At 49.9% G+C, this 26,254-nt stretch overlaps 2 protein-coding genes and 1 long non-coding RNA gene across 3 annotated transcripts; 1 reads left to right on the forward strand and 2 right to left on the reverse strand.

Moving 5' to 3' along the window:
• Positions 1-476: 476 nt before the first annotated feature.
• On the reverse strand, positions 477-1,742 carry LOC140220067 (uncharacterized). Its single transcript, XR_011898931.1, has 3 exons — positions 1,584-1,742; positions 963-1,025; positions 477-854 (listed from the first exon to the last, which is right to left on the reverse strand). It is a non-coding gene; the product is annotated as an uncharacterized lncRNA (long non-coding RNA).
• A 15,179-nt stretch (positions 1,743-16,921) lies between these two features.
• Positions 16,922-20,741, forward strand: LOC117834237 (uncharacterized). Its single transcript, XM_072295679.1, has 7 exons — positions 16,922-18,559; positions 18,657-18,747; positions 18,857-19,014; positions 19,139-19,190; positions 19,551-19,636; positions 19,743-19,836; positions 19,946-20,741. Exons 1-7 carry the CDS (start codon positions 17,045-17,047, stop codon positions 20,527-20,529), a joined length of 2,580 nt encoding a protein of 859 aa, XP_072151780.1. The 5' UTR covers positions 16,922-17,044; the 3' UTR covers positions 20,530-20,741.
• Positions 20,742-22,521: 1,780 nt separating this feature from the next.
• On the reverse strand, positions 22,522-24,489 carry LOC117866893 (1-aminocyclopropane-1-carboxylate oxidase). Its single transcript, XM_034751186.2, has 3 exons — positions 23,994-24,489; positions 23,557-23,899; positions 22,522-23,188 (listed from the first exon to the last, which is right to left on the reverse strand). The coding sequence occupies exons 1-3, from the start codon at positions 24,332-24,334 to the stop codon at positions 22,937-22,939; spliced, it is 936 nt and encodes a 311-aa protein (XP_034607077.1). The 5' UTR covers positions 24,335-24,489; the 3' UTR covers positions 22,522-22,936.
• Positions 24,490-26,254: the final 1,765 nt, after the last annotated feature.

Consider the following 26,254-nt stretch of genomic DNA (forward strand, 5'->3'; position numbering starts at 1 on the left):
CCCAAGGGCATCCATTGGCCTTGCAATATCCCCTAAATTTGCTTTTGTCAAATTTCTCTATCCTAAGCTCAAACTCTTGCACTATAGCATGTTGCTTGACTGCCAACCTAAAATCAACCATGCAAGGATAAACAGTACCCACTGCCATTTCTGGGTTGTCCCTGTCCCAATCCAACACTGGCTCTGAATCCTCATTGTCAAGTACATCAATACTTGTCTCATTCATATCATCTACAAGGTCTTCTGGAATGGCTGGAATAGCAGCTTCTTCCTTAGCTGCTTGTGTTGCACTCTCATTAGCTGCTTTAAATCCCATTGCTTCAAATACAATATCCTCATCAGCTAACACATAAGGTTCTCCATCTTGATCAAGATCAGGGATAATAGTCAATTGACTCCAATCAACAAGTTCAGCATGAGGTAAATGTGTCACCTGCACCTTCAGCATGAGATGAAGGACATACTGGATCAGCATGACTAGTGACACCAGAACTGCCTTTGAACCAACTTGAACTGTGTAGTGGTTGATATCCAGCCTTATCAACTACTTCAACAACAATATTTGCCATTTTCTCATTTTTTCTAGATGCAATCATCTTCTCAAAGTACTCATTTTTACTAAGCTTCCACTTAGCGGCACTGTCAGAATCTAATACCCACACCACAATTTCTTGACTAGATCCCAGATATTCTTGCTTGCCATATCATTCACAAAGTTATCCAAATTGTACCCAGAACATGTATCCACCCACAGATCATGCCATTGCTCTGTCATTTCTATGATTCCATAGTCATGAATTGCCTTATATCCCGCACATTTAACAACTAATTTAAACGCATTGCCAGGATCAATCCTGATAGAATCATGAACATACAACAATGTTGGAGTTAGAGAAATCCAACCCCAATACTATGTCTACCGTAGAACTCTACATTAATGGAGAGGAAGATAATTCACTTACCAAGGAGGGCACTCACTGGGCGTCATCTTCAGGACACCGTCTCCTCCACCACTGCAATGCACACTACACGCACGCACAAACCAATTAAACAATTACATTCTGTATGCACGTACCAAACAATAGTAGAGGAAATTTCTTCTAGCCAACAGATTGTTGTTCACATACTGCGAAAGCAACAGAGAGTATAATAGTCAAAATGACCATATCAGATCCTTGAAAATTCTTCTTACCTTTTTTTCTTCTTTTCTGTCCTATCAAATTATCTATATCTAGAAAAGTCCAAGCATCCTATCAAAATTGTCTATATCCAATGCATACCAGTATCAAAAAACACCAGAGAATGCTAAATCTTGCAGCACTACACAATGCTTTTTTTTGCTAAATCCTGTAGCTTTCCGGTAATTGGTCATGCAAGAAGGCCATGAGTGAGAGACACACACAGAGCTCTCCCCTCTCTCTTTTCTTTAGTCTCTTTCTTAAGGGAGAAAGAGACAGAGAGCAGTCTGGTATGGCAGCGTTGTGCGTGCAGAGAGTGAGAGAGAGCTAGAACTAGGGGCCCGTGCAGCTGCCCTGCGCTGCAAAAAAATGGTGGAGAAGGAGGGGGCCAAGGTGGGGGTGAACCTGGAAGCGGAGCGCCTGATCCGTCGCGTGCTCCCTAGGCGGTGGCGTCGGAGGGAATGGACTGGCGGCAGCGCAGGTTCCCGACGGCGCACAGAGGGATCCCCTTTGCGCACGGGAATGGGGAACCCGCTCGGTGGGATGACTGGGCAGAAGGGATAAGGCATGGGCAGTTTGGTCCTTTCGCATCCCAATTCCACGGTGGCAGGCTGAGTTGGCGCGCCATGTGTGCAAAAATGGCAAATGCATTGCTTCATTTATAGAGGGGTGGTAAAAATGTAAGAGCAACCGTAAGAATGACAACTGAAGGAGTGCCATCCGTAAGGATGGCAAATAGTTAAATGTCCCGTCATGATTCGGCGGTGACAGCGAGGTCTTCGTCTGGAAGGGAACTTTTCTTGTTGTGCGACACCTCTAGTTGAGGGCCCCACATGGCATGCTTATGGACAAATAGTACCGGCATATGGGCCTGGACTGGTCGACATGACTGAAAGCCTTTTTTTCGTCTAATGGGCCGAGAGACTTGTACGTCCACCACCAGACTCTCTCTCGTCAACCCGGCCGGGCGGGCGGGCTGGGCTTTGTGTAAACCAGGAGCTGTAGCCACCCAAAAATGTTTTTAATTTGTTCTTACCTTAAAGAACTTGGCACTGATTAAAAGTGCCATACATCGCCATGATAGGTGACTTGTAATATGTACATTAGTTTGTCCTTTTGAATCGTTTCAATTAAGTGAGTTTAGCAACGAGAACCAGTTGAGGTGTAAACATGTCAATCTCTATCTCAAGTATAAAATTTATAAAAGATTTGTAAACCTTTTAGAACTAGTGAAAATGTAATACATACCATTGTGTGACATCTTCCTCGGCTAAGTATAGGTAAAAATGCATAATGGTGAAGATTGAACTTTCACTAAAAACGTTTACAAAACATTTTTTTAATAGAGATGGCAATGGACATAATATAACCCTCTATAAAATTTCATTATCAAACTCAACTTAGTTAAAAACAAAAAATGAAAAAAGGTAATAGAACTGATTTTTGAGAAAGCTATCTACAAATACAATAATTGTAACGATTTTAAAATACCTCATTATTGGCCGTCTCAGACTCTCAGCCAATAAAAGTGTAAACGTCATGTTCTATATTTTATTTCATTTAATGCTAACAAAGTTCCATGAGTACTGTCTCGCCAACATATTTTGTTAGGAATATATAAAAATTGGTGCACAAATATAAGATGATTCATAAGCAAGACAAGATATGACACTTGGCCCACAAAGGAGGGACAGAGCCACATAAGTAAGGGCTCATCTCGACAATCCTAAACAACTCTAAGGGAGAAACATATAGGCGCATGGACTACAAGCAAGATGAAGCCCTATCATATATTTGAGCTCACAACGACGAAGCGCTCATTGAGATAATCAAACGAACATGTGGTTCGCTAATTTCGAGCTCACAAGGGCTTCTCTTTTTCTGGTGCTTTGTATTGATATGCAAAATCATGCTGATGGCGGAGGATTTTTTTTCACCATGGGCTATGCTCGAATTTCATTACTTATCCATGCAATTACTTATCCATGCAACAAAATTACAAAGTCTGCAATTTAGTTCTCAACCCACATTCACAGTTTAAACTAACACCGCAAAATGACACAGAATAGAACAAAGTTGAGCTTTTTTCAAGCACCGACATGAAACCAACGGCTAACAAAGACTACACCTAAACACCAGCTTGCGTTTCCAAATTCCAGAACTTGTACTCTCCACCAAATTTGCACCTTCTTCTCACCTTCTTTGTCAAAAACCCATTGTTTACTGAAGTATAGCAGTACTGCCCCTGAGTCACTTGTTGGAGCCCCTGAGGGTGAAAATGTATAGCCGTCTCCTTGAGTGCTTCTGCCCCTTCTTAGCTTCACCTTGTCTTCATCCTTTTGTAATTCTGCCCAGAACATAAGAAACGATGAGGCAGAGCAAATGATCTCAGTAGGAGATCGAATAATTTTTCTATCAAAACAAATACTATTTCTTGCTTTCCAAATGGCCCAACAAATGGCACAAAGCCCAACCATGTGAAACTTCCTACCAGATTCAAGAAAGGAATTAGCCAGAGCCAAAACTGCTCCAGATTAGCAATTTGCTCCCAATACCAAGCAATCAAACTCCAGATGTATTTAGCCATAGCACACCCAAAAAACATATGTTCCCCTGTCTCTCTTTCTGAGCAGAAAGCACAGGATTCATCTCCTTGCCAATTTCGTCACACCAAATTATTTTTTGAAAGTATTGCATTATGCTGTACCAACCACATAAAAAAATTTAACTTTCAGTGGCATCTTTGCTTCCCATAATTTGTTGTGTGTTATAGTGGGTTCATTGCTAACCATGTGGCTATGGACTATTGAACCATAGGATGACCCGCCCCCGCCCCCGCCCCCCGCCACTCCGCCACCCCTCGCCGGCGTCGCTAGCCCCGGCGGCGCCGCCCAAGCTCCTCCGCCGCCAGCCAGTACGCGTCCTCGGACAGACCCCAAGCGCCACTCCACCCCCGCTGCCCCTCGCGTCCAGCCCCCCCCCCTCTCCCAATCGCGCTCTCCCGATCCAGATCTGGATCTTCCTCCTGCTGCTCCTGACGGCCGATCCCATCCGCCCCTACCCCGCTCGCCACTCTACTGGAGGGAAACCCCTCCCCCCCCCCCCCGCCGCCGCGCACGTGCCGGGCCGGATCTTGGGAGGATCTCGTCGTCCCGCCCACGCCAGATCCGGCCCCAACCTACGCGGAAGTGGTACGGCGGGGGGCGACCACCTTCACCTCGCCGCCTGCCCCACAACCATCAGCGCCGCGCCAGCTCAGATCCACCATCATCATCCCGCCAAGGAGCAGTTACTTCCCTCGCCAACCCCGTCGTCCTCCGGGCGTAAACCCGAGCAGTTATGGCCGCCTGCGTCACCATGCCGCTACACGACCCGAGCTGCGGACTCTCTCCTACAGGATCCGCCAGAGATCTCCTTCTGGCATCACACCTCGCCGGTCAGCCAACCAGAGGAGTAATGGCCTCCCCCTCCGCCGGCCCCCGTCCTCGAGCCCCGAGCACCAGCACCCCCGACGCGACATCCACTCTGGCTCTGAGCCTGGATGGACCCGCGTCAGCCGGCGCAAGCGGAGGGAGCGCGACCAGCATTTTCTCCCTGCGCCCCCCCAGCCGTGGCCGTGCTGCCAGACATTCAAAGCTCTCCTCCCCCATTGCCAACCACCAATCCTCCACTGCTGCGAACTCTGCTTTCCTTCAGAAGACGAAAGGGCGCTGCTTCAGGTGTCTGGGCCGCGACCACAAGGCTTCCGCGTGCAGAGACCCCATCCGGTGTCTGCGCTGCTTCCGCTCGGGACACAAGCAACGTTCCTGCCGTCCGGTCCCGCGCCCACAGGCTGCTTCCCCGTCACGACGCCACCCACGCCGTCCGGAGCCGCGCCCACCATCGACCTCCCTCAAGATGGTGGCTGCACGGGTTGGCGACCCGGCCCTGAGGCCGAGCGACGACACGCTGCACATCCCCACCTCCTTCGAGATCGACCACGAGCTGCGGGACTGGGAGGGGAACGCGCTGGTCACCTGGGCCATGCGTGTTCCCCCAAGCACCACTGCAAGAAACATTGAAGACGCCATCCTGGAGGAGTTCCGGCTGCACCCTGGCGAGGTCTCGGTCACTAGGCATCGCCCGGAGGCATTTCTGCTGCGCTTCCAGCACCGCCGACACTGTGAAGAAGTCAACGCCAAAGGTAACATCAACTTCTGTGGCAATGAAGTTTGTGTCAGGCCATGGCGGAGCCTCACTGGTGCTCTTGGCGCGGCGCTCTTCTACCGCGTCCGCATCTGCCTCGACGGGGTACCGAGGCACGCCTGGCTGCCGGACATCGTCGAGCGTCTCGTCGGCCGGCACTGCGCGCTCCAATGCATCGACACCAACTTGCTTCATCCGTCTGACACGCGCGGCATCGAGCTCTGGGCATGGACGTCTGACCCGAGCAGGATTGCAAAGGTAATGTGGCTCGTCTTCACCACACGTTCTATGGATGGCTCGTCCTCATCAGTGCAGATCAATGAGGTTCCTCCTGAACGTTGGCAACGAGGGATCAAGCATCAAGTCCTGGTGCATCTGTGGGAAATCCACGACTACTCCGCCGTCACCACCGACCCGCACGATCCCGACGTGGCGGTGGGAGAGCCGGAGAAGTGGCGCCTGCCCTGGTACTGGGGGGTCCGCGACGGTGACCAGGAACCGACGCCGGCCTTCCCCCCCCTTCCAGCACCCCCCTCCTCCACGACGCGACGAGTGCAGGGGTCACGACCGCCGGGGTGATGGCCGGCGGGAGCGGCCTGATGACCACCCCGACTTCCACGACTGGCACGGTTGGCGGGACGACGACGACGAGGACTACGACGACTGGCACGGCGAAAGGCGTGGACACGCTGACCCCAGGCCTTCCAGAGGGGCGGCGCATGGCGGGCAGCGCCGAGTGCGCTCCCGTTCGCCGCGACGTCGACACGCCGGCCACGGCAACCAAGGTGGCAGGCGGAGGAATCTGGATGGCGACGCACCACTGGCCGCGGACACCCGCAAGGAGGCAGACTTCAAGCTGCTGTATGACCTCCAAGTGGGGTCCATGGTGGAGGCGGCGCAGAAGATGTTCAACCTCCAGCGACGCCACTCTCCGGCAGCGACGCCACGGCCGCTCATGGACATCTTCCGCAAGACGTCAAGCATCGTCGACGCCACCAGGGAAGAAGCCTGGTTCAACTACAGCGACAACATCAACAACCATTCAAAGGTACCAGTGCATAACGTCCAGTCTGTCGTGCCTCTTCAGAAAGTCTTCCACAGAATTACTTCTGCACTGCCTCCCCCCTATATTCCATCCATCCAGGAGGTAGATGAGGAACTCCGCAGGATGTCTGTGCGTCTGGAGGTGGCCAGCCAAGGCACTCCTGGACAGGCAGTCGGCGCCTTGTCTGGGGTGGAACCTGGCCGTGCTGCTCAGGCACCGGCGGTGGGAGGTGAAGCTGTTCAGCGGTCACCAGGGTCTCATGACAACGACCACATCATCGACGAGCAACCTGTCCTCCCTGTACCAGAACATCAAGTTGCATCCTCCTTCGGGGTTCTTTTCACCAGGCCAGAACCGCCCCTCCACAGCGCGCCGACGCCGCGGCAAGAACCAGCCCCGCTAGCACAACCGGAGTCAACAAAGCGTCGCCGTCCTCGCCGCGTCTTCGATATGTCAACAGTACGTCGCAGCGCACGCCTCTCTACTAGACGTCCGATGCCAGTTATGCAACGTGCACAGCACAACTTATGCCGCAAGCTTGGTCTTCTGAACGACGATCTGCAGCCTGTGGAGGCCGCGCTACAGGAGTACCTCGTCATGTTCCAGGGCCCTCTCCCACCAGAAGTTATTGCGGCACTTACGGCGGCGTTTAACCTGGAAGATGAACAGGCTGAAGCGCTTGATGCAGCCATGGCAATGGTGGCCGGAGAAGCAATACAGGATATCCAAGAAGCTGTCGAGGCTCTGCAAGTCGAAGGTCCTCAGGTGGCTGCTTAACAGCCCCGCCTCGTATCATTTAGTGCCGTCTATTTCCTTATGTCAGTTGCAAGTTTAATTCGTATGGGCAGTGTGTGTTGCTGCTGCACTCCTTTTGCTCACTCCACAGACTATGTCTCCGCCCGGTTTGTAACCTTAAAGCCACAGCTGCGTCACGGTTGGGCTCCAGCTCCTGACCTGTTGTTGATTCATTTAGCTTCTATGCTACTTCATGCGCATGCGAGTCTGCCACTTCAGTCAAGGGCAGCACCCTACTCCCTAGCGGCTGAGGTGATACAGTGGCCCTTTCGGCCTCTTTTGTGCGAGCTAACGGGGATGAGGCAACGCTCACCCCTCAATTTGATTGGCCGGCGCTCACCACGGAGCCAACGCACGTACGCCATATCCTTAACCGAGCGCGTCCTTACGGTTGTTCCAATATGGTGCAAATGAATATGGAGATTCTATGTTGGAATGTGAGGGGACTAAACAGTAGAGCACGAAGGGACATAGTCTGCGAAACGATTACGGGTACCTTATGCCATATTGCATGTCTTCAAGAAACCAAGCTTGCGGACATCGATCAATTCACAGCAGCTTTCTTGGGAGGCCATAGGCTCGACAACTATTGTTACAAGCCGGCGGGGGGCATTTCAGGCACGCGAGGCGGCCTTCTCCTTTTATGGAATGCTAATTTCGTCAATCTTTCAAACGTGCTCATAGGGCAACACCACATTACGGCGACAGTCACTATGTTAGAATCTCTAAACACCTTTGTCTTGACGGTAGTGTATGGTCCGACCAGTGCTAGCAGGAAAGCTGAATTTCTCGCCGAGTTGCAATCTACAAAACCGCAAGATAACTCTCAATGGCTTGTCCTTGGCGACTTCAATCTCATTTACAAAGCGAGCGACAAAAACAATACTAGAATAAATCGGCGACATATGAACATGTTTAGAGATGCTTTGGATGCATGTGACCTCCGTGAGATCCGCCTTAACAATAGAAAATTTACGTGGAGTAATGAGAGGAGAAATCCCACTCTGGTTCGGCTTGACAGAGTTTTCGCAAATGTACAATGGGAAGAGGCCTTCAGTAACCATGCACTTCAAGCGCTGTCAACTTCACTTTCTGACCATTGTCCGCTACTACTTTCCAATCACGGTGGTCCTAGACGACCAAAATCGTTCAGATTTGAGAATTACTGGACGAAGTTGCCAGGTTTTACGGACACGGTCACACGAGCTTGGGCCGCTCCGACAGCACACGTCGAGCCTTTTCACCGCCTATATTATAAGCTTCATCACACGGCTGTCGCTCTACGGGAATGGTCTAACAATCTGATACCTGACGTGAAAATGCAGTTGTACATGGCCCTTGAGATCATTTTGAGATTGGATATAGCTCAGGAACATCGCACCCTATCCGATGGTGAACGTCTGCTACGCAGCCGACTAAAATCTCGTGCCATGGGCCTAGCGGTCATTGAATGAGCACGTAGAAATCAGGCCAATAGAACAAAAAATATGAAGCTGGGCGACGCAAACACGCGTTTTTTCCATCGCCGGGTAAATGCTAGGCGTCGCAGGAACTTCATCCACAAGTTAAAGAAGGACATCGGCTGGGCATGTACCCATGCAGAAAAAGCAGTAGAGATACAAAACTTCTTTACACGAACCATGCAACAGCCACAACCACGAAGGGCAGATTTAAATTGGGACACCCTCGGGATCAACAATCACGACCTCTCCTCACTTGATGCAACATTCTCCGAGGATGAAATTAAGAGGGCTGTTGACGCATTGCCGGCAGACAAAGCTCCCGGACCAGATGGCTTCACGGGACTCTTCCTCAAATCATGCTGGGATATTATCAAACAGGATGTAATGGCGGCCGTCAACGCCTTTTACTCACTGCGATGTAACAGCCTTGCCCTCATTAACTCGGCAAATATCATACTACTACCAAAAAGAGAGGAGGCTGACTCCGTCCAGGATTTCAGACCAATTAGTTTGATGCACTCCTTCATTAAAATAATCACCAAAACGCTGGCGCTAAGGCTCCAACCACACATGAACGCCATTGTTTCTACATGCCAGAGCGCCTTTATCAAGAAGAGGAGTATCCATGACAACTTTATGTCGGTACGCAATACAGTGAGACGTCTCCATCGCAACGGCGTGCAGGCCATCTTCCTCAAACTGGACATTGCAAAGGCATTTGACTCCGTTCGGTGGGATTTTCTGCTTACACTAATGCAACGTCTTGGTTTCCCGACACGTTGGAGGGAGTGGATAGCGGCGATATTGTCCACATCTTCTTCTAGGGTCCTACTGAATGGGGTCCCAAATCCACCTCTAAAACACAGGAGGGGGTTACGTCAGGGTGACCCCCTCTCACCGCTCCTCTTCGTCATAGCAATTGACCCGTTACAAAGGCTACTACACATAGCAACGGAAATGGGTATATTTTCTAAACTACGAGGCCGCGGGCCTTCATGTCGGATTTCACTGTATGCGGATGATGCGGCTCTATTCATTACGCCAAGAAAAGTGGAGATAGATGCGCTAGTGAACATACTGAATATGTTCGGCGAGGCGACTGGGCTTAAAGCAAATTTTCAAAAGTCAACAGCTCTACCTATTCGTTGTCAAGGGATAGCGTTAACAGATATTCTACAGAACATGCCAGCCAAGATCGGAACTTTCCCAACCAAATATCTTGGCCTTCCGCTATCTACATCACGACTTAAAACGGTAGACTTCCAGCCTCTGGTCGACAAGGCATTAAGGAAACTTAACAGCTGGAATGCACGAAACATGACTGCAGCTGGGCGTTTGACACTTGTCAAATCGGTGCTGACAGCCCAACCGGTTTATTTACTCACAGCTTTACAAGCACCAAAGCAAATCATGAAGACCATCGATACCAAAAGAAAATAGTTTATTTGGGCCGAAAATGAGAATGTCACTGGCGGGAAATGTAAGGTGAATTGGACGCGGGCTGCCAGACACAAGAAAGGGGGTGGTCTTGGGATTCTACACCTGGGTAAATTCTCCAGAGCGTTACGTCTGCGGTGGCTGTGGCAACAATGGATGCATGAGAACGCCTTATGGGATGATTGTGATATCCCCTGCACGCAGGCTGACCGTAAGTTATTCGCGGCAGCCACCACTATAACAATCGGTGATGGCAACAAAATTTCATTTTGGGATAGTGGCTGGATCGACGGCCAAAGGCCCAGGGACATGGCACCCAACCTTCACCGCATTTCAAAACGGAAGAATAGATCGCTGCGCGAAGCCATCACAAACAATGCTTGGGTCACAGATATTGACCTCCAGCACCAGAGCTTTTCGGTCACACACTTCATTGAGCTGCAGAGAATCTGGAATGCGGCGAGCCGGCTGCAACTTCGACTAGGGGTCCTGGACACCATTCGATGGAAATTGACGGCCGACGGTCATTATAGCACGAGCTCAGCATACCGAGCACAGTTTTTCGGGTCCACAAACACCAACTTCGAAGCCATCATCTGGAAACCGTGGGCACCTCCAAAGTGTAAGTTTTTTAGCTGGCTGGCGATCCAGGATAGAATCTGGACAGCGGACCGGTTGCAAAGACGGAGTTGGCCGTGCAACCCAAATTGTGCTCTCTGCGAAGCAACTCAGGAGACGGGGCTCCACATGTTCACCGCATGCAATTACACAAGGAATGTATGGGCTCAACTAAGCGTGTGGACGAGGTGCCCGGCCATTGAACTAGAACGCTGGGCTCCACATGACACTCTGCATGACTGGTGGACGGCTTTAGCAGGCACGCAGGTCGCTGACAAAAGAGGCTTCAGATCTCTCATCATCTTAGTTTTGTGGGAAGTTTGGAAAGAGCGTAACGCGTGAGTTTTCCATCGACAGGAGCAATCCATCCCCCGTTTAGTGACTCGCATAAGGGACGAGGCAACCACGTGGGTGTCGGCAGGTGCTGTGCACCTGGACCGGTTTCTGGACGCCGCAAGGCGCAGTTGAGTGTATATAAGGGCATCTTTTCAGTTTACCTTTTTGCCAGTGAGCTAAGCTCGCAGTGCGTGGCATGTAAATTTTTCTAATCTGTTTCGCCTTCGGGCATTCCCCTTTATTAATATAGCGGCAGCTCTCCTGCCAGCTCGTTTCAAAAACAAAAAATTGCTAACCATGTAAGAATACATAGACTTAACAGAAAAGGATTCTTTCCCTCCCAATATCCATTTTGGTTTATCATTGTCATCAGATAGGGCAAAAGGTGGCAGCATATCACTTAGCCTTCTCAGCTCGTTTTGTTTATTTTCATCTAACCATCTCCTAAACACAAGCCTCCAGTTTTTATGCGCCATATATATAAGCAACAGTACAAGATTGTTCATTGCATATCTCAAATAACTCCGGGAATTTATCCTTTAGAGATATATTCCCACACCAGGAATCACACCAAAAGTCAGTATTTTTGCTATTTCCAACAATCATAACTCTTCCATTTAAGTATATATCTTTTACTTTGATCAAATGATTCCACACTGGTGAATTCGTTGGTTTGATCTTTAACTGAGTCAAACACATCTCTTTAACATACTTTTCTTAACAATTTTTTGCCATAAACCAACTCCTTTTTCAAGTACCACCACTTGCAAAGAAGACTGAGATTCATTTTCCTTAGATCATGTATTCCCAATCCCCATTTTTTTCTTTGGTCTACTGATTTTACTCCACTTTACCAAAAAAGTATTTTTTTTTCTTTGTGCTCCCACCTTGCCAAAAAAAAAAACTTTTCCTAGTTCTATCCATTATTTTGTGTATCGTTTTCGGGAGCAAATACATAGACATGCTGATGCAGTGAGGGATCTTTATTGGTAGCCAGTCTTTCACTTCCACCTCTTCACTCCCATGCCTTTCTTGGTCGGACCAACCCAACCAGCGATTTCTGACAAGTCTTTCTGCTTAGAGCAAGAAGTGGAACAAAAATAAAGCTTTCTTTATTTTCATTTATGGATAACCAATTCATTTTTCAACATAGTTGGGAGATTTTACCCAAAAAATCGGTACATATAATGAAAAGATCAGAACATGGGGTGGAGGATGTTGTGTTTTTACACAATCATCACAATAATGCCCATTCTTCTCGTCCATACCCAAGGGGGTATCATGAAGTCCGTCGTTACTAGAGAGTTAGATGGCTTGCTTCCTTATTGTTTTGCGCCTAGTGCAATGACTTACCGATTTGAATAACCGATTTGAATATTACTTCACATCATTTGCGGTTGCCAACCGGTGGATGCAAATCTGTCTTCTATGTGTCTTTTTATTTAACTGTGTATATTGATCCTAGCAAGTCTCTAACCATTTTTTTCATATATATTGGAACATTCTAGCAAGGCTGTGTTTAACGATCCTCGTAGAGGTACGGCTAAATTATTAGAGGCATATCTCTAGTTATAATTTAGTGCTATTTCTTTGTACATACCAAGAAAATAAAAGGTCTTTTCTAGTAAATTATGTCATAATACCAACGATTTTTTGCAGATTATTGAGTTATTGTGTTTGTTTATCTAGTTATAATATTGTTTTAACAAATAAATCTAATTTGATGAACCACATGCTGCTCTTAATCCTTAGAATACATTTGACGTGCTTCAAAATCCTGAACCTCTACTACTTGCCCGGGGAAGAAAAGGACAATGACGCACCATCAGTTAAAATGATAAACTCATCTCGAATTTCATGGGTATCAAATGTGTTTGTGGAGAATTAACTCCCTAGGCAAAGGAACCAACTGGAAAAGGAACTAGTAAGGATCCTAGGTGTCCAAAAGTCAAGGTGCAGTGGATAGGATGGGCTAGCTTATCAGTAGGAGGTAATAAAGTTCCTAGCCGCTATAAAATCTAATTTGTCAGGTTTACCTTACATGTCAAAATAAACTATTAAATTCAATTTTCAATCATAATAAAGCTTTTGCTCCAAATTTCTCTAATATTCAGTTTTGTATGAAACTTCGTTACCAAAAACTGAGAAATCAAAGAAAAGCTTTTGTTTTAACCCTTGACCATGTTTTGACCTTTGTTCCCGTGGAGGCATCTCTTGCTATCTGCTCACATGCCTATGTTTGGCGCCACCCCAAACCTCTACTGCTTGGCCGGAGAACAAAATGACAGTGACGCCATCAGCTACCGTCATCACCAATTCCACTGGGATATAAAATGTGTTTGGAGAATTAATTCTCCACGCAAAAGCTCCCACCTAGACAAATGTTACTGGGATTGTAGCCATCCAAAAGCCCGGACACGGTGGATAGGATGAGCTAAGTACTAGGAAAAAAGTTCAACTCCTGCAGTTGCTAGGAAATTTGTTTGAATCTAAATCAAAATGAACTGTTCAATTCAAATTCAAATTGAATTTAAAATTTTGATTCAAAATTTCTCTAAATTTAATTTATGTTTAAAAATTTCATTGTGGGAGAATCGAGAAATCCAAACGTTTTTAGTTTTACATGTGACCGGCAAGAATTTTTCTGAACCCGAAATCAACCATGTCAATGCGAAACAGAAACAAAGATTTATATGAACACTACCTAAGGATATCTCTAAAATCTTCCCCCACAAATCCCTAATTCCTCTCTCTCTCTCCCCTCGAACTAAACATTGTGTTCCCATCTCTCTATGTGGTCATCGAGAATTTTTGTGAATCAGGAATCAACCATGTCAATGTGATCATTGAGAATTGCTACAATAGCTAGGAAATTTATTTCTCAGGTTTCTACAAGTCAAAATAAATAGTTCAACTCAAAATTCAATCAATTAAAAATTTGATTCAAAATTTCTTTAAAATTTAATTTATGCTTACAAATTCCGTTACAGGAGACCTAGAAATTTAAGAAAACTTTTCGATTTTACATGTGATGGTTAATATTTTTTACGAACCATACAACGTGAAAAGAAAATAGAGATTTATGCGAATACTACTCTAAAGATATCTCCAGAAGCTTCCAAGAATCCCTAATTCCTCCCTCCAACATCCCGTTCCCCTCCTCCTCCTCCTCTCTCTCTCTTCCCCCGGCTCCCTCTCTCTCCTCCGGATATCTTGGCCGCCGATGCGAACCCTAGACATACGGGACTCGGTTTGCGGAGCGGAGGTTCGGTAGCTGCTTCTTGGCTTGCTCCGCTGCCGCGCCGGCCGGCCGCCGCCACGCATGCGCACGCAATCCCACCTCTCCCTCCTCGATGTCCCCGATGACCTCCCGGACTGCGACGGCGGGTGCTTCCGTCCCGGCGGCGGGCTGTGCTGCCCCGACGACCCGCTCGACCTCGTCCTGCAGTTGTTCCCCGCCGCCGCCCCCGCCCCGCACGAGGTGTCCCTGACGGCGCTCGGGATAGGCGGCTCGCCGCGCCGCCAGGACCAGCCGCCCCCCTTCGGGTGGGCCCAAGAGAATGGCTTTGGTGACGTCACGGTTCTTGGCGCGGGGAGCGCCCCTGGCGGCGGCGGCGTATGGGAGCGGGACTCTTGTGGCTTGTCCGGCCGTGTCCCGGAGCACATGGAGCCATTAGACGTCGACAAGTACTTGGTGGACCACGCACCGGACGACGGCGGCGGCGGCGGCGGCGGCGAGGTCACCGTGTGCAACGCGTCCCGCGACACGAGGGGCATGCCAGCTAGTGGCGTTCGCGCGTGCGGTGCGTTGGGCGGCGTTGTCTCCAACTACGCGCCGCCGCTGCTGGCGCCCATGTCCGCGGGCGCTCTTCACCCGTACGCGTGTCGCGCGTTCGACGGCGTCGTCTCCAACGGCGCGCCGCCGTTGCCGGCGCCCATGCCAGCCGGTGATGGCCTTCACGCGTGCGGCGCGCAGCGCGGCGCCGTGTCCAACGACGCGCCGCCCATGCCCGCGGGTGCTCTCCACGCGTGTCGTGCTTTGGTCCACGTTGTCTCTGACGACGCCCCGCCGTTGCGCGCGCACGCCCCGCCGTCGGCCCGGTCATTGCCAGCGTCCCGCACGTCTTCGGGCTCCCTGACACCGACGACATCGGAGACCTCGTCACCGGCGCCTGTCTGGCGACCCCTGGCTTGGCCTGTGCCGAAGAAGCGGCGGCGCCCACCGGTCAAGTGCCGCAAGCGGCCATGGTCGCTGGATTTCCCGCTGCACGCCGTGCCGGTGGCTCCTCCGGACAATCCCGGCGACAGCAATGGGAATGGTGATGCCAGGAACAGCTTCGACAATGCTGGTGGCGGTGGTATCCGCCGCCGCCGCCCAGTGCCACGTCAGAGGAACAGGCAGGCGCAGAGGGTGTGCAGCCATTGCCACTCCCCGGACACGCCGCAATGGCGCGCAGGCCCGGACGGGCCAGGCACGCTCTGCAACGCATGTGGCATCCGCTACGCGGCGAACAAATTGCTACCGGAGTATCGGCCATCAACTGCTCCTAGCTTCCGAAGCGACCAGCACTCCAATCGCCACAGGAAGGTTGTAAAGCTCAGGGAGCAGAAGGCGAAAGAGACCCTGAAAGCCATGCCCGATGCGGTGCCGGTGTCGCCAAAGAGTTCATGGATGCATGTAGATACACATCAACAGGCTTGTGACATCCCCTCAATTTAATTGTAGGACACTACATAGGTTTCTTTGGTTTGGTTTCTTAGAGTTAGAGATGCTAGTGATGCATACCAACTAGTGATGCATCCATCCATTCGGTGGATGTTCAAGTCATGCATGATTTTTGTATATTATTGGCTTCGATTTCTTCATTAGTTGGTTAAGGATTGGTTATGTAAATATCAAATGAAGTTAGTGGAATATTCCTGGTCATACGTGACCTCTTTAGGTGATTCGAGTGTATATTTACTTCTGCACTGTTTCGACTGCTGGGTGTGTTAATTGTACAGTAATATCAAAATATCGTTTAATGGCAAGCTAATGGAAGAGAGTTCGCATTAACTTTGTTTTCTCTTTTGAACGAGCGTTCACATTGACTTTGTTTTTCTCCAAAGATATTTTGCGTTTAACTAATACTATCTCACTATTATGGATGCCTGCTTTCCAAGTTGATCCTCTTGCAAAAAGTCTACAGACTTGATCCTCTGTTTGCAGAATGATCCTTAACTTTGTGCCTGGCTGTAAAATGTTTCATAACAGTAAGTTGCAAACATGTGTCCTTTTTTAAAGAAGATTACAGAAAAACATTATATATCCATTCACAATCAGAGGACATTTCATTAATCGTGTTACAATTTGGAAAAGACACTTCTGGGAATTGATGCCGTCAAAGCCTGCAGAGAAGAATGTTTTTTTGCCCTGAAGATCTAGTCATTTGCTTAAGTTTAACATTATAATATCTGATTGAGTGAAGTGTGTGAGGAAATTAGATCGATCAAAAAAAAAGTTTGGCACTGGCCATCCATATGAGATTCAGTTGCAGTGAGCATCGAAAAAAAATAAGAGAACCAACCTTGCCTCTATTTTGTGGTGAAAACACCACGGTTTTCTTTAACAATGCCAATCTTGAAGCAAGCTTCAGTTTCCTCTCCAAAAATCACTACTGCTACTCGAGGCTACCGTGGCAAAGGAACACCGCAGCCTTACAAAGCCTCCACCTAAGTTTAGTAAACATGAGAGCAAGGGTGGAGGGGCTCACCGGTTGGCCACTCGTTTCGCTTTCGCCACCACCATGCAAGAGCCGTCACGAACCATGAGCCAAGACAACGACGGGGAAGCTGCCGGCGTCGTCGTCAACAGCCATGGTGATCACGAACACGACAATGGAACGATCAGAAGCAGGGCCGATTCCGACACGGAGGAAGATGAAGAGCGTGGTGGTGGCCAGGAGTCTTTCTTCCAGTGCCTCGACGGCCAGGAGCAGCCCTCCGGCATGGACGACGCAAGGGTCGAGTTTCCCTCCGACGACGAGGACGGCGGCGGCGACGGTGACGACGCCCGCTTCTCCTTCGCCACCGCCGTTGGCGACGGTGACCGCCTCCTCGAGGAGCAGTCTGAGCTGGACCTGGACGGGGAGGAAGAGGAGGACACGTCCAGGTATGACTACGGCACGTGGATGGCGGCCGAGCCCATGTCCATCCAGGAGCGCCGCCGCCGGCTGCTCCAGGGGATGGGGCTCACCAGCAGCAGGGACCTCCTCCGCAGCCGCAACGCGAGGGCGGCGCGGCTCCCGCCGGACATCCCCCGCTCCGCGCCGCGGCGGCCGCACCTGCCACCTTCCGCAGCCGCGGACGACGCGCCGAGCACGGCGAGCCCTGCGCCGACGGCGGTGGGCCCTCCACGCCAACCCAGCGGCTCTGCCCTTTCCCGGTCCCGGTCCGACAGCCGCCTCGCCGTCCGTGGCGGCGGCGCGAGGAAGCCGCCGCCATCGCTCCGCCGCGTGTGCTCGCTGCCGCACTCCCTGCACTCCCCGTCTGTGAGCAGGGCTCTCCGTGCCGCCGCCCGGCGTCCATTGCCATTAGCGGCGTCGTCGAAGGACGAAGGGATCGGCGATGCCGGTGACAAGAGCGGCGGCGTCCCGACCAAGGGCCAGGACAGCGGCAAGGAGTTCACGGCAAACGGCAAGCTCAACGGCGCCGCCCAGCGCAGTGTTCCGCTGAGCATGGACGAGTTCGAGCGGTTCGTCGGCTCCACGCCGTTCGTGAAGCAGTTCATCCGCCGGAGCCGGAGCCAGCCTGTGCCGGCCGGGGCGGCCAACAAGGGCGGCGAGAAGCCGGTGGCCGAGAAGAAGAGAACGCGCTGGCTCAAGAACATCAAGCTCGTCGCCTCAGCCGCCGGGCTCAGCAGGAACGAGAAGGACAAGGACGGTGACCAGGGCGGTGGCAGGTCGGCGAGGACGATGCCACCGGCGGCGGCGGCCATGTCCAAGTCGGCGTCGGTCCACGCCGCCGTGTCGATGTCGCCGGCGACCACGGGGCCCGAGCGGCTCAAGGTGCACCACTACGGCAAGTCCAGCAAGGAGCTCACCGGGCTGTACATGCGGCAGGAGGTGCGCGCGCACGAGGGCTCGATTTGGAGCATCAAGTTCAGCCCCGACGGCCGGTTCCTCGCCAGCGGCGGCGAGGACCACGTCGTGCGCGTCTGGGAGGTCGTGGACGTGCACGCTGACGCCTCCACGGACCCCACGTCGGCGCGGGAGCTCTCGGCAGCGTCCCTGCCCCTGCACCCGCCGCCGCAGGCCTCCACGGACGCCGGCGGCAGGCCAGCGGCGGCGCCGGGGCTGGCGGCGCAGCTGTCGAGGAGGATGCGGAGGGGGAGGAGCGGCAAGGACGTGCTCCTGGAGCACGTCGTCGTGCCGGAGTCCGCGTTCGCGCTCGCCGAGCGGCCGGCGTGCGCCTTCGAGGGTCACCAAGACGACGTACTCGACCTCTCGTGGTCCAAGTCCCAGGTTTGCATACATACCACCATGCCTTCCTTGCCATTCTTGCCGCGGTGGCGGGGAACGCGCGTAATGCTACCGTGCGCGCCGCCATTGTTGGTTGCAGCAGCTGCTGTCGTCGTCCATGGACAAGACGGTGCGGCTCTGGGACATGGACACCAAGACGTGCCTCAAGATGTTCCCGCACAACGACTACGGTGAGTTAAGATCCTTGTCCAATGGCATCTAAAACTCTTGCCACGTCTCGTGCAGTTGCTCTAGCCTGCACACTAGTCACATCATGACCTGTGCGCGCCGTGAACGCAGTTACGTGCGTCCAGTTCAACCCGGTGGACGACGGCTATTTCATCAGCGGCTCGCTGGACTGCAAGGTGCGCATCTGGAGCGTGCCGGACCGGCAGGTCGTCGACTGGAGCGACGTCAGCGACATGGTCACCGCGGCGTGCTACACCCCGGACGGTCAGGTGCGTTGCCGATGCATATGTAGACTCACTCTTGCACCAGACTACCAAGCAAGTTTCAAAAAGATCATGTCAGATTTAGTGGCCTAGTCACTGATACCTGATATATCGTTACCGGCTTTTCAAGGCTGCGATTATCGGGTCGCACAAGGGGTGCTGCCGATTCTACAAGACAACAGGTAAAGCAATTTTTTAGTCCAAAGTTTGTTTAGATACTAATTAGGAGTATTAAATATATGTTAATTATAAAATCAATTGCACAGATGGAGGCTAATTCGCGAGACGAATCTATTAAATCTAATTAGTCAATGATTTGACAGTATGATGTTAGTGTGCTAATTATGGATTAATTAGGCTTAATATATTCGTCTCACGAATTGATCTCCATCTGTGCAATTGGTTTTGTAATTAGTCTATGTTTAATACTTCTAATTAGTATCTAAACATTCGATGTGACAGGGACTAAACTTTAGTCCATCAAACCAAACACCCCCTTAGCTATTGATTCAGTCCTGTGCTGATTATCATTTCCATGTCAGATTGCAAGCTTAACCAGGAGGCACAAATCGACATGAGCATATCGAAGAAGCGCCGGTCGCAGGCCAAAAAGATCACTGGATTCCAGGTACTACTTGTCCATGGCGACAATTATACCAAAGTCTTCTGTGCAAACCAATTGAGTGACTTGAGTTGAAGAGCTGATCGTGTACTTGCATTGGTTGTATATATAGTTCGCGCCGGGGAACCCGTCGGAGATACTGGTGACTTCGGCGGACTCGCAGATCCGGGTGTTCAACGGCATCACCGTGCTCCAGAAGTTCAAAGGTACGCGCCAACGGCGGCAAGCGCACGCCTCGCCCTTCCCTTCCACAGCACCAAGAACGTCATGCACAAGCTCCACAACCCAAAGGGAACCCGTGTTTCTTCCTCGCAGGGTTCAAGAACACCAGCAGCCAGATCTCGGCGTCCTACACCGCCGACGGCCGCTACGTGGTGTGCGCCAGCGAGGACTCCAACGTCTACGTGTGGCGCCGCGTCCCCGTCGGCAGCGGCGGCGGCGGCGGAGGAGGAGGCGGCGGCGGCGCGGGGGGCGGCATCGGCGTCAGGGCCAAGACGTGGCTCACCAGCCGGTCCTACGAGTACTTCTTCTGCAGGGACGTGTCCGTGGCCGTGCCGTGGCCAGGGTCGCCGTCGTTCCGGTGCGACGCGCAGGAGCCGCCGTCCTCCCGGAGCGGCGGCACGCCCAAGAAGCAGAGCTCTGCGCAAGGCGCCGGCGACGACGACGACGCCGGCGGCGTCAGCGACGTGCAGCCGCGGCGGCACAAGTCCGGGCCGATGGGGTACCCCGGGGGGCAGCAGCTGCAGCCGGAGCTGTCGCGCCGGCAGTCGTCGGCGCGGTGGCACGGCGGCGCGGAGGGCGGCAACGCGTGGGGGATGGTGGTCGTGACGGCGAGCCGTGGCGGGGAGATCAGGGTGTACCAGAACTTCGGCCTGCCCCTCGGCAACCTCTTCCACTAGCTAACCGGCGAGAGCAAACTGAATTCTCATTGACCCTTGCAGCTTCAGGAGGCCCAAAGACCAAAGGAATTTGCATTGGGTGATCCATTGGCTTTGCAGGTATGGATGCAACACGGCCATGGAGATGGAGTGACAGATTGAATTGTAGCATAGTTGGTTGCAGGTTCGGATTTGAAAGGATATGAAATCTTCGCCGGTGGTGCTGCCTCTGGGCTTTTCCTTGTGTTTTAGGCAGTGTAGAAAGGTTCCTTTATCTGGAGGAAACGAACTGATGTACAAGCTGATATACGGGAAGAATAGAACATGTACGAACCAGTACTATGATCAACAGATGCAAAGAGCTTTCTGTAAAAGCTAGTGGCTTCCCGTGCTTGTTCTACAATATGTTGTGGATGACAGTTGACAGGGGTGAGAGGTTCTTAACAAAGATATTTGCTATATGTAGGGCTCACTTAGAACTTCCTGCAGAATCCCTGTAGGCCACAAAAATCTAAAAAAAAAAGGATCTGTGTTAGGGGAAGGGTTTAGGGTACGAAGTTGCTGAGATCGATCCGCCCAGTGATGGTGATGGGCAAGACGGCGAGTCGGTGCGGATATACTAGCATAGCATCCAAAAAATTCACACTAAAAAATCAATTGAATTCAAAACTATTTTCATCAGAACCAAAAACCACCTTTTGCTCCTTCCCTCTTTATGGGCCCAAAGCCTGTCTTAGCCCAGCCCACGCCATACTCCCTCCCTCCCTCCCTTCTGGCCTAAACTCCCTAGCGGGCTCAACTTTCTTATCTTTCCTATTCTCTTTCCCATGGCCCAACCCCTTGTCTTCATATGCACAAGCGCATCCCATAAACATTTATAGCATCCATTTCTCATAAAAGTATATCTTTATTTAAAATTTTGTAGGATGGTAGGTGATATCATAACCAGCATGGTGAAACTTCTTAATAGATTTTTCAGCAACATTTGCAACGAGATATTGGGCACAATAGAGAGAAATATTGTGGCACTAGTAGGGTAAATGGGGATTTGAGCATTTTGAGCGCAAATATTGATGATTTTTTTAAGATAGGGTAGTTATATATCATTCTGCAAATTTTCAACTTAAAAGGTGATATTTCATGGAGAAATATGGATAGAGGAACAAAGTGACCCGATTATAGTAACTAGTAGGTTAGAGGTATTAAACAACAAAAGTAAAGCTTCAAAGAATACGGGTTCTTTATAGAAATTTCAGCAATTTTGACTGAGCTACTCCCTCTGTTCTAAATTATACTTTCCTTTCCTTTTGTCCTAAGTCAAGCTGGGTCGAAGTTGGATAAATTTGACTTTGGACAAATCTAAAAGTGAATTATAATTTAGAACTGAGGGAGTATATGCTAGCAATACAATGTTCTAAGTTATGTGTTTAATATGTAGTTTCTCAGTAATGTGTGTAGTGCATATATATATATATATATATATATATATATATATATATATATATATATATATATATATATATATATATATATATATATATGCTAATCTGAAACTGCATATTATATATATAGTTTCTCAGAAATTTACAATTACAAACCACTTGACCACATAACCAATCTGAGAGGACTCAAATTGAAAATAAAGGATCTTGAGTTTATCCTAAGATAAACTTTTCTAAGTTTGATCAAGTTAATAAAGAAGAGTATCGACATATATCATATGCATGAAGTAAAGTATAAAAGGATATTTCACAATAGATCTAATTATATTATTTGATATCCTAAATTTATTTTTATATGAGCATGTTCAAATTTAGATTAGTCTAATTTAAGACAAACACATAATCCTTTATGTTTTAGGACGGATGGTGTAGTAAGTTAGAGGTATAATAAAATGATAAAAAACAGTGCTCTGGGGAAAATAAGGGTTATTCATAGAAAATCTAGCATGTTCTGAATTAGCTAAAATGATAGCAATATGATGTTCTACGGTTCATGAAAATGTGCATTGCATAAGCCAAACTGAAACTGTATTTAATATGGATGGTTTCCCAGTAATGTACAATTACAAACCACTCAAATTGAAAATAAAAGTGTAGAAAAATTAAAAGGAGGAAAAAGAAACCTCGCAGATGCTATTTTAAGCTACAATTCACTCTGGCACCCGCTGACCACAGCTCACTGCAAACTTATCTGTCACAATAGAAATATATTCTTGTGACTGCTCGCTGCATGGCACACTAACACGTATCTCTGACACGTCCCTTCTACACACACACACACACACACACTTAACGACCTACTTATCGTACAAGCCCGTACCATAATCCCACAATTAATAACTTATAATCCAGAGTAATTAAGCTCGCAGGTCCAGATCATATCACTGACGCTGCGCAGCTGGCTGGAAGCTCCCAGCAGCAGCTGGTCACTTTGTCGCAGTCGCCATGGCCGCGAACCTTGGCTCCTTGGGCCCGAACTTCTGCTTGATGTACACCTCCATGTAGTCGCCGAACACGAAGCTCGGGTAGTCGGCGGCGCCCTCGACGGCGTCTGGGGTCGCCGGAGCGATGTTCGCCAGGCGCGCCGGGTTGTAGAAGGAGGCGATGGAGCGGCGGTTGCCGTCGCGGGTCGCCAGGATGCGGTGCCACGCGCTCTTATACCGCCCGTTGCTCAGGACCTGTTGGTTGTCATCACAGCAAAATGATTCCTTGGTTAGTCTTGTAGAGCTTGTAATAAGCTGTCAAAATTCAAAAATCAAACAAAATTAACAGTTTCACATGCTGATTTTGATAAGGAATTGAAGGATCCTGTCAAGCTCAGAAGAGCACCAAATCTTGGGATGATTCCTTTAATTTGACTGATATTTTTAAGGATCAGCAGGCTCTCGTGGGCGCTAAGCATTAGCCGTCATTAAGCAAGCACTTAGAGGCCATAATTCAACTGCTCGCCACTAATCAAGTGCGATCTAATCAACGCGAGCTCCACAACAAGTCCACCGTCCCATTCAACGGCAATATAATACTGGAAGAATATATCCTCTCTCACCTCGATCTGGTCGCCGGTGTTGATGACGATGGCGTTCTCGAGGGGCTGGACGTCGACCCAGCGGCCGTCGGCGAGCTTCACCTGCAGGCCGCTGAAGCGGTCGTCCTGGAACAGCAGGATGAGGCCGCCGGCGTCGGTGTGCGCGCGCAGGCCGTCGACGAGGTCTGGCCGTTGGCACGGCGGGTAGTGGCTGACCTTGGTGCCGTAGAAGGGCTCGAAGTCGCCGTCGTTGGAGAAGGCCTTCTTGATGTGCCCCTCCTCCAGCCCCAGCAGCTCCTCCATCACCCCCAGCATCTTCTCCGCCAGCTTCTTCAGCTCCTTGCGGTACTCCATCATCGTCTCCCTGCGTCAACGGGAATAGCTTAAGCTGATGAGAAAAGGAGGACAATATACTTCGACACACCCGAGCAATTGCACAAAAGGGTCATGTCACTCACTTGAAGGCAGGAGGGTTGGAAGGCCATGGCAGGTCGTCATGGAGGGTGAAGACGTCCTCCCAATCCATGTTCTCGATCTTCTTTGGTGCGAGTCCCTCGCCTTCCTTCTCCACAAGCTCGGCGAGGGCCTTCACCGCAGGGTTGGACTCCTTGAAGCCCTGTTCCCGCAGCTTGTAGCAGTCGCTGCACACCTTCTTGACCCTCTCCAGCAGCTCGTCAGGGATGCCAGTGTTCACCAGCTGGAAGAACCCCACGTCCTCGAACCCGGTGGCAATGGCCGCCATGGTCTCAGCCCTCTCAGGACCATTCAGCTTGGAGAAGTCAATCACCGGGATCGCCATCTCGCTACAAATGACACTTGGAGTGCTTGGTCCTTAGGAGAATTGGCTATTGATCGATCAATGGCAAGAGCTTAGAGAGTGCGGAAGGCGAAGAAGAAGAAGAACTAGAAGGAGAAGAGGTGGGGTGGAAGTTGGATGGTGTTGGGGTTCTGTGTAGCCCTGACCCTTTTATAGCTGAACAGGTTAGGTGTCAAATGTTTGTTTATTGCGGAAAGCTCCACCAATCAATCAGGGGCCGGGGTGATTCGGGAGTTTGAATTGGTTTACAAGGCAACAAAAAGCATAATTCTGGCCGGTGTTTACTTTGGTTCTCGTGATGCGATTTTTTTTTTAAGTTCGATTATCTGCTACCGATGGCGATTTCAGGTTAATGGGAATAAAGAACGTTCATAGAGTCAATGTAATGAGAACGCTCAGCGCGTGCAACTGCACGTCTACGGTAGCTTCAACGATATAGGAGGAGAGGGGGTGCGTAGCTCGAGGTGTTAGGACGGTTAGCTCGTGCTAACCAACTTAGTTCATCATTTGTTGCTAATTAGTCCATTTTCCCAGCTTGTAGCACACATTAGATTTTCATAACCTTGATACGCACCAACCGACTCGTCGTCGAAAAGCATGTGATCTCATGTACTTGTGTCAAGAAGAAGATCCGCGTTACAAAATTTAGGGCTTGTTCGGAACGAAGGAATGACGTAGGATCAACTTCCGAGCGGCGGCTTATTATTAAGTTACAATTGTTTTATACTCTTCGGGAAAGATGCATTGTTAGGTGTAGTTGCATATAGAAACCGGGCTGGGGTTTGCGACCTGGCACCCAAACAAGAGGGTGGTGCTCGCTGCTCGGTTTCAGGGGGCGGCACGTCTTTGCATTGCCCCATGTGACGGCAGCTGCGATCGCAACCACCGCAGGATAATAATAATCTAGCCCTGATCTCTTATCGCTGCCGCCACGGCCTGGATCATGGGAGTTGACCTTGCAGCTAGCCTATCGATGATCCAGCAGACTCCAGACAGGTTTCATTTGGCTTCCAAGTCCTCCTACGCGTAGCAGCAGACACGGCGCCTCCCGTTTCAGTTCATTCCTTGGCCGTGTTGGGATCACTGTCTTTTGGTAACTGCACGCATCCAGGCCTGGCCACGCACCTTGTCCTGTGATCAGTCCGTGTTCTTACGCTTACTTTCCCGTTATCCAGGCGATTTTGCAGCTGACGCATTGACACCTGCAACTGTTCATTGTAAAATCACCTCAACCACGCCAAGTAGAGTCAGATGATGGGCCTTATTTTTTTTGTTGTTGCTCAGAGTTATTTTTCTGAATTTTCCATATACTTGTTTTAATTTTATTTTTTCTGCAGACCGGAACCGAGGCTGATCGCATTTGAGACTTCAGGTCGCCACATCACAACACATGCATCTGGAACTGAGGCAGAACGCATTTGAGACTCCAGGTCGCCACGTCACAGCACAAGCATCCGAAAGAGATGCGTTTCTTGGTAATGCTGATTTTTTTTTGGTCGAGTTTTGGGTGATCAATGCATATTACATTAATGGTCCAGCTTATATTACAGTTGATTTATCGCATATGTCGATTGCAGAAATCTCCCTAATCAAATAATTTGTAATAAATTAATTAATTTGGCTTTTCATGCTAATATTTTCTCTTTTTTTAAAAAAGGAAATTTAAATCTTACTTTGCATTATGCATTCGATGAACATGCCTGCTGATTGAGTCAAATGAAACTCATATGTGTGATTTGGTCAAAACAGTACGTTGAGCAAGGAAACCGGGTCCAACCCGGTACATCTAGCAAAATAATAAGGACCTACTATATCTGTATGTCAATAAAATCTGTCATCACAACTAACAAATGTGCAAATGAGTGGTAGTGATCAATAATGCTTGAAGTCTTCAACCATGCA

The sequence above is a fragment of the Setaria viridis genome, chromosome 8 (assembly GCF_005286985.2).
Source record: "Setaria viridis chromosome 8, Setaria_viridis_v4.0, whole genome shotgun sequence".
Lineage (NCBI taxonomy): Eukaryota > Viridiplantae > Streptophyta > Magnoliopsida > Poales > Poaceae > Setaria > Setaria viridis.

What these genes read in the sequence shown, in the direction of transcription:
- LOC117866893 (XM_034751186.2), bottom strand. Translation starts at nt 24,334, where the DNA reads ATGGCGATCCCGGTGATTGACTTCTCCAAGCTGAATGGTCCTGAGAGG. An exon ending in TCCAACCCTCCTGCCTTCAA is followed by an intron (nt 23,900 to 23,993) that starts GTGAGTGACATG and finishes CCGTTGACGCAG; the next exon opens with GGAGACGATGATGGAGTACC. An exon ending in ACACCGGCGACCAGATCGAG is followed by an intron (nt 23,189 to 23,556) that starts GTGAGAGAGGAT and finishes GACAACCAACAG; the next exon opens with GTCCTGAGCAACGGGCGGTA.
- LOC117834237 (XM_072295679.1), top strand. Translation starts at nt 17,045, where the DNA reads ATGGACGACGCAAGGGTCGAGTTTCCCTCCGACGACGAGGACGGCGGC. An exon ending in CCGATTCTACAAGACAACAG is followed by an intron (nt 19,191 to 19,550) that starts GTAAAGCAATTT and finishes TTTCCATGTCAG; the next exon opens with ATTGCAAGCTTAACCAGGAG. An exon ending in AAAAGATCACTGGATTCCAG is followed by an intron (nt 19,637 to 19,742) that starts GTACTACTTGTC and finishes TTGTATATATAG; the next exon opens with TTCGCGCCGGGGAACCCGTC.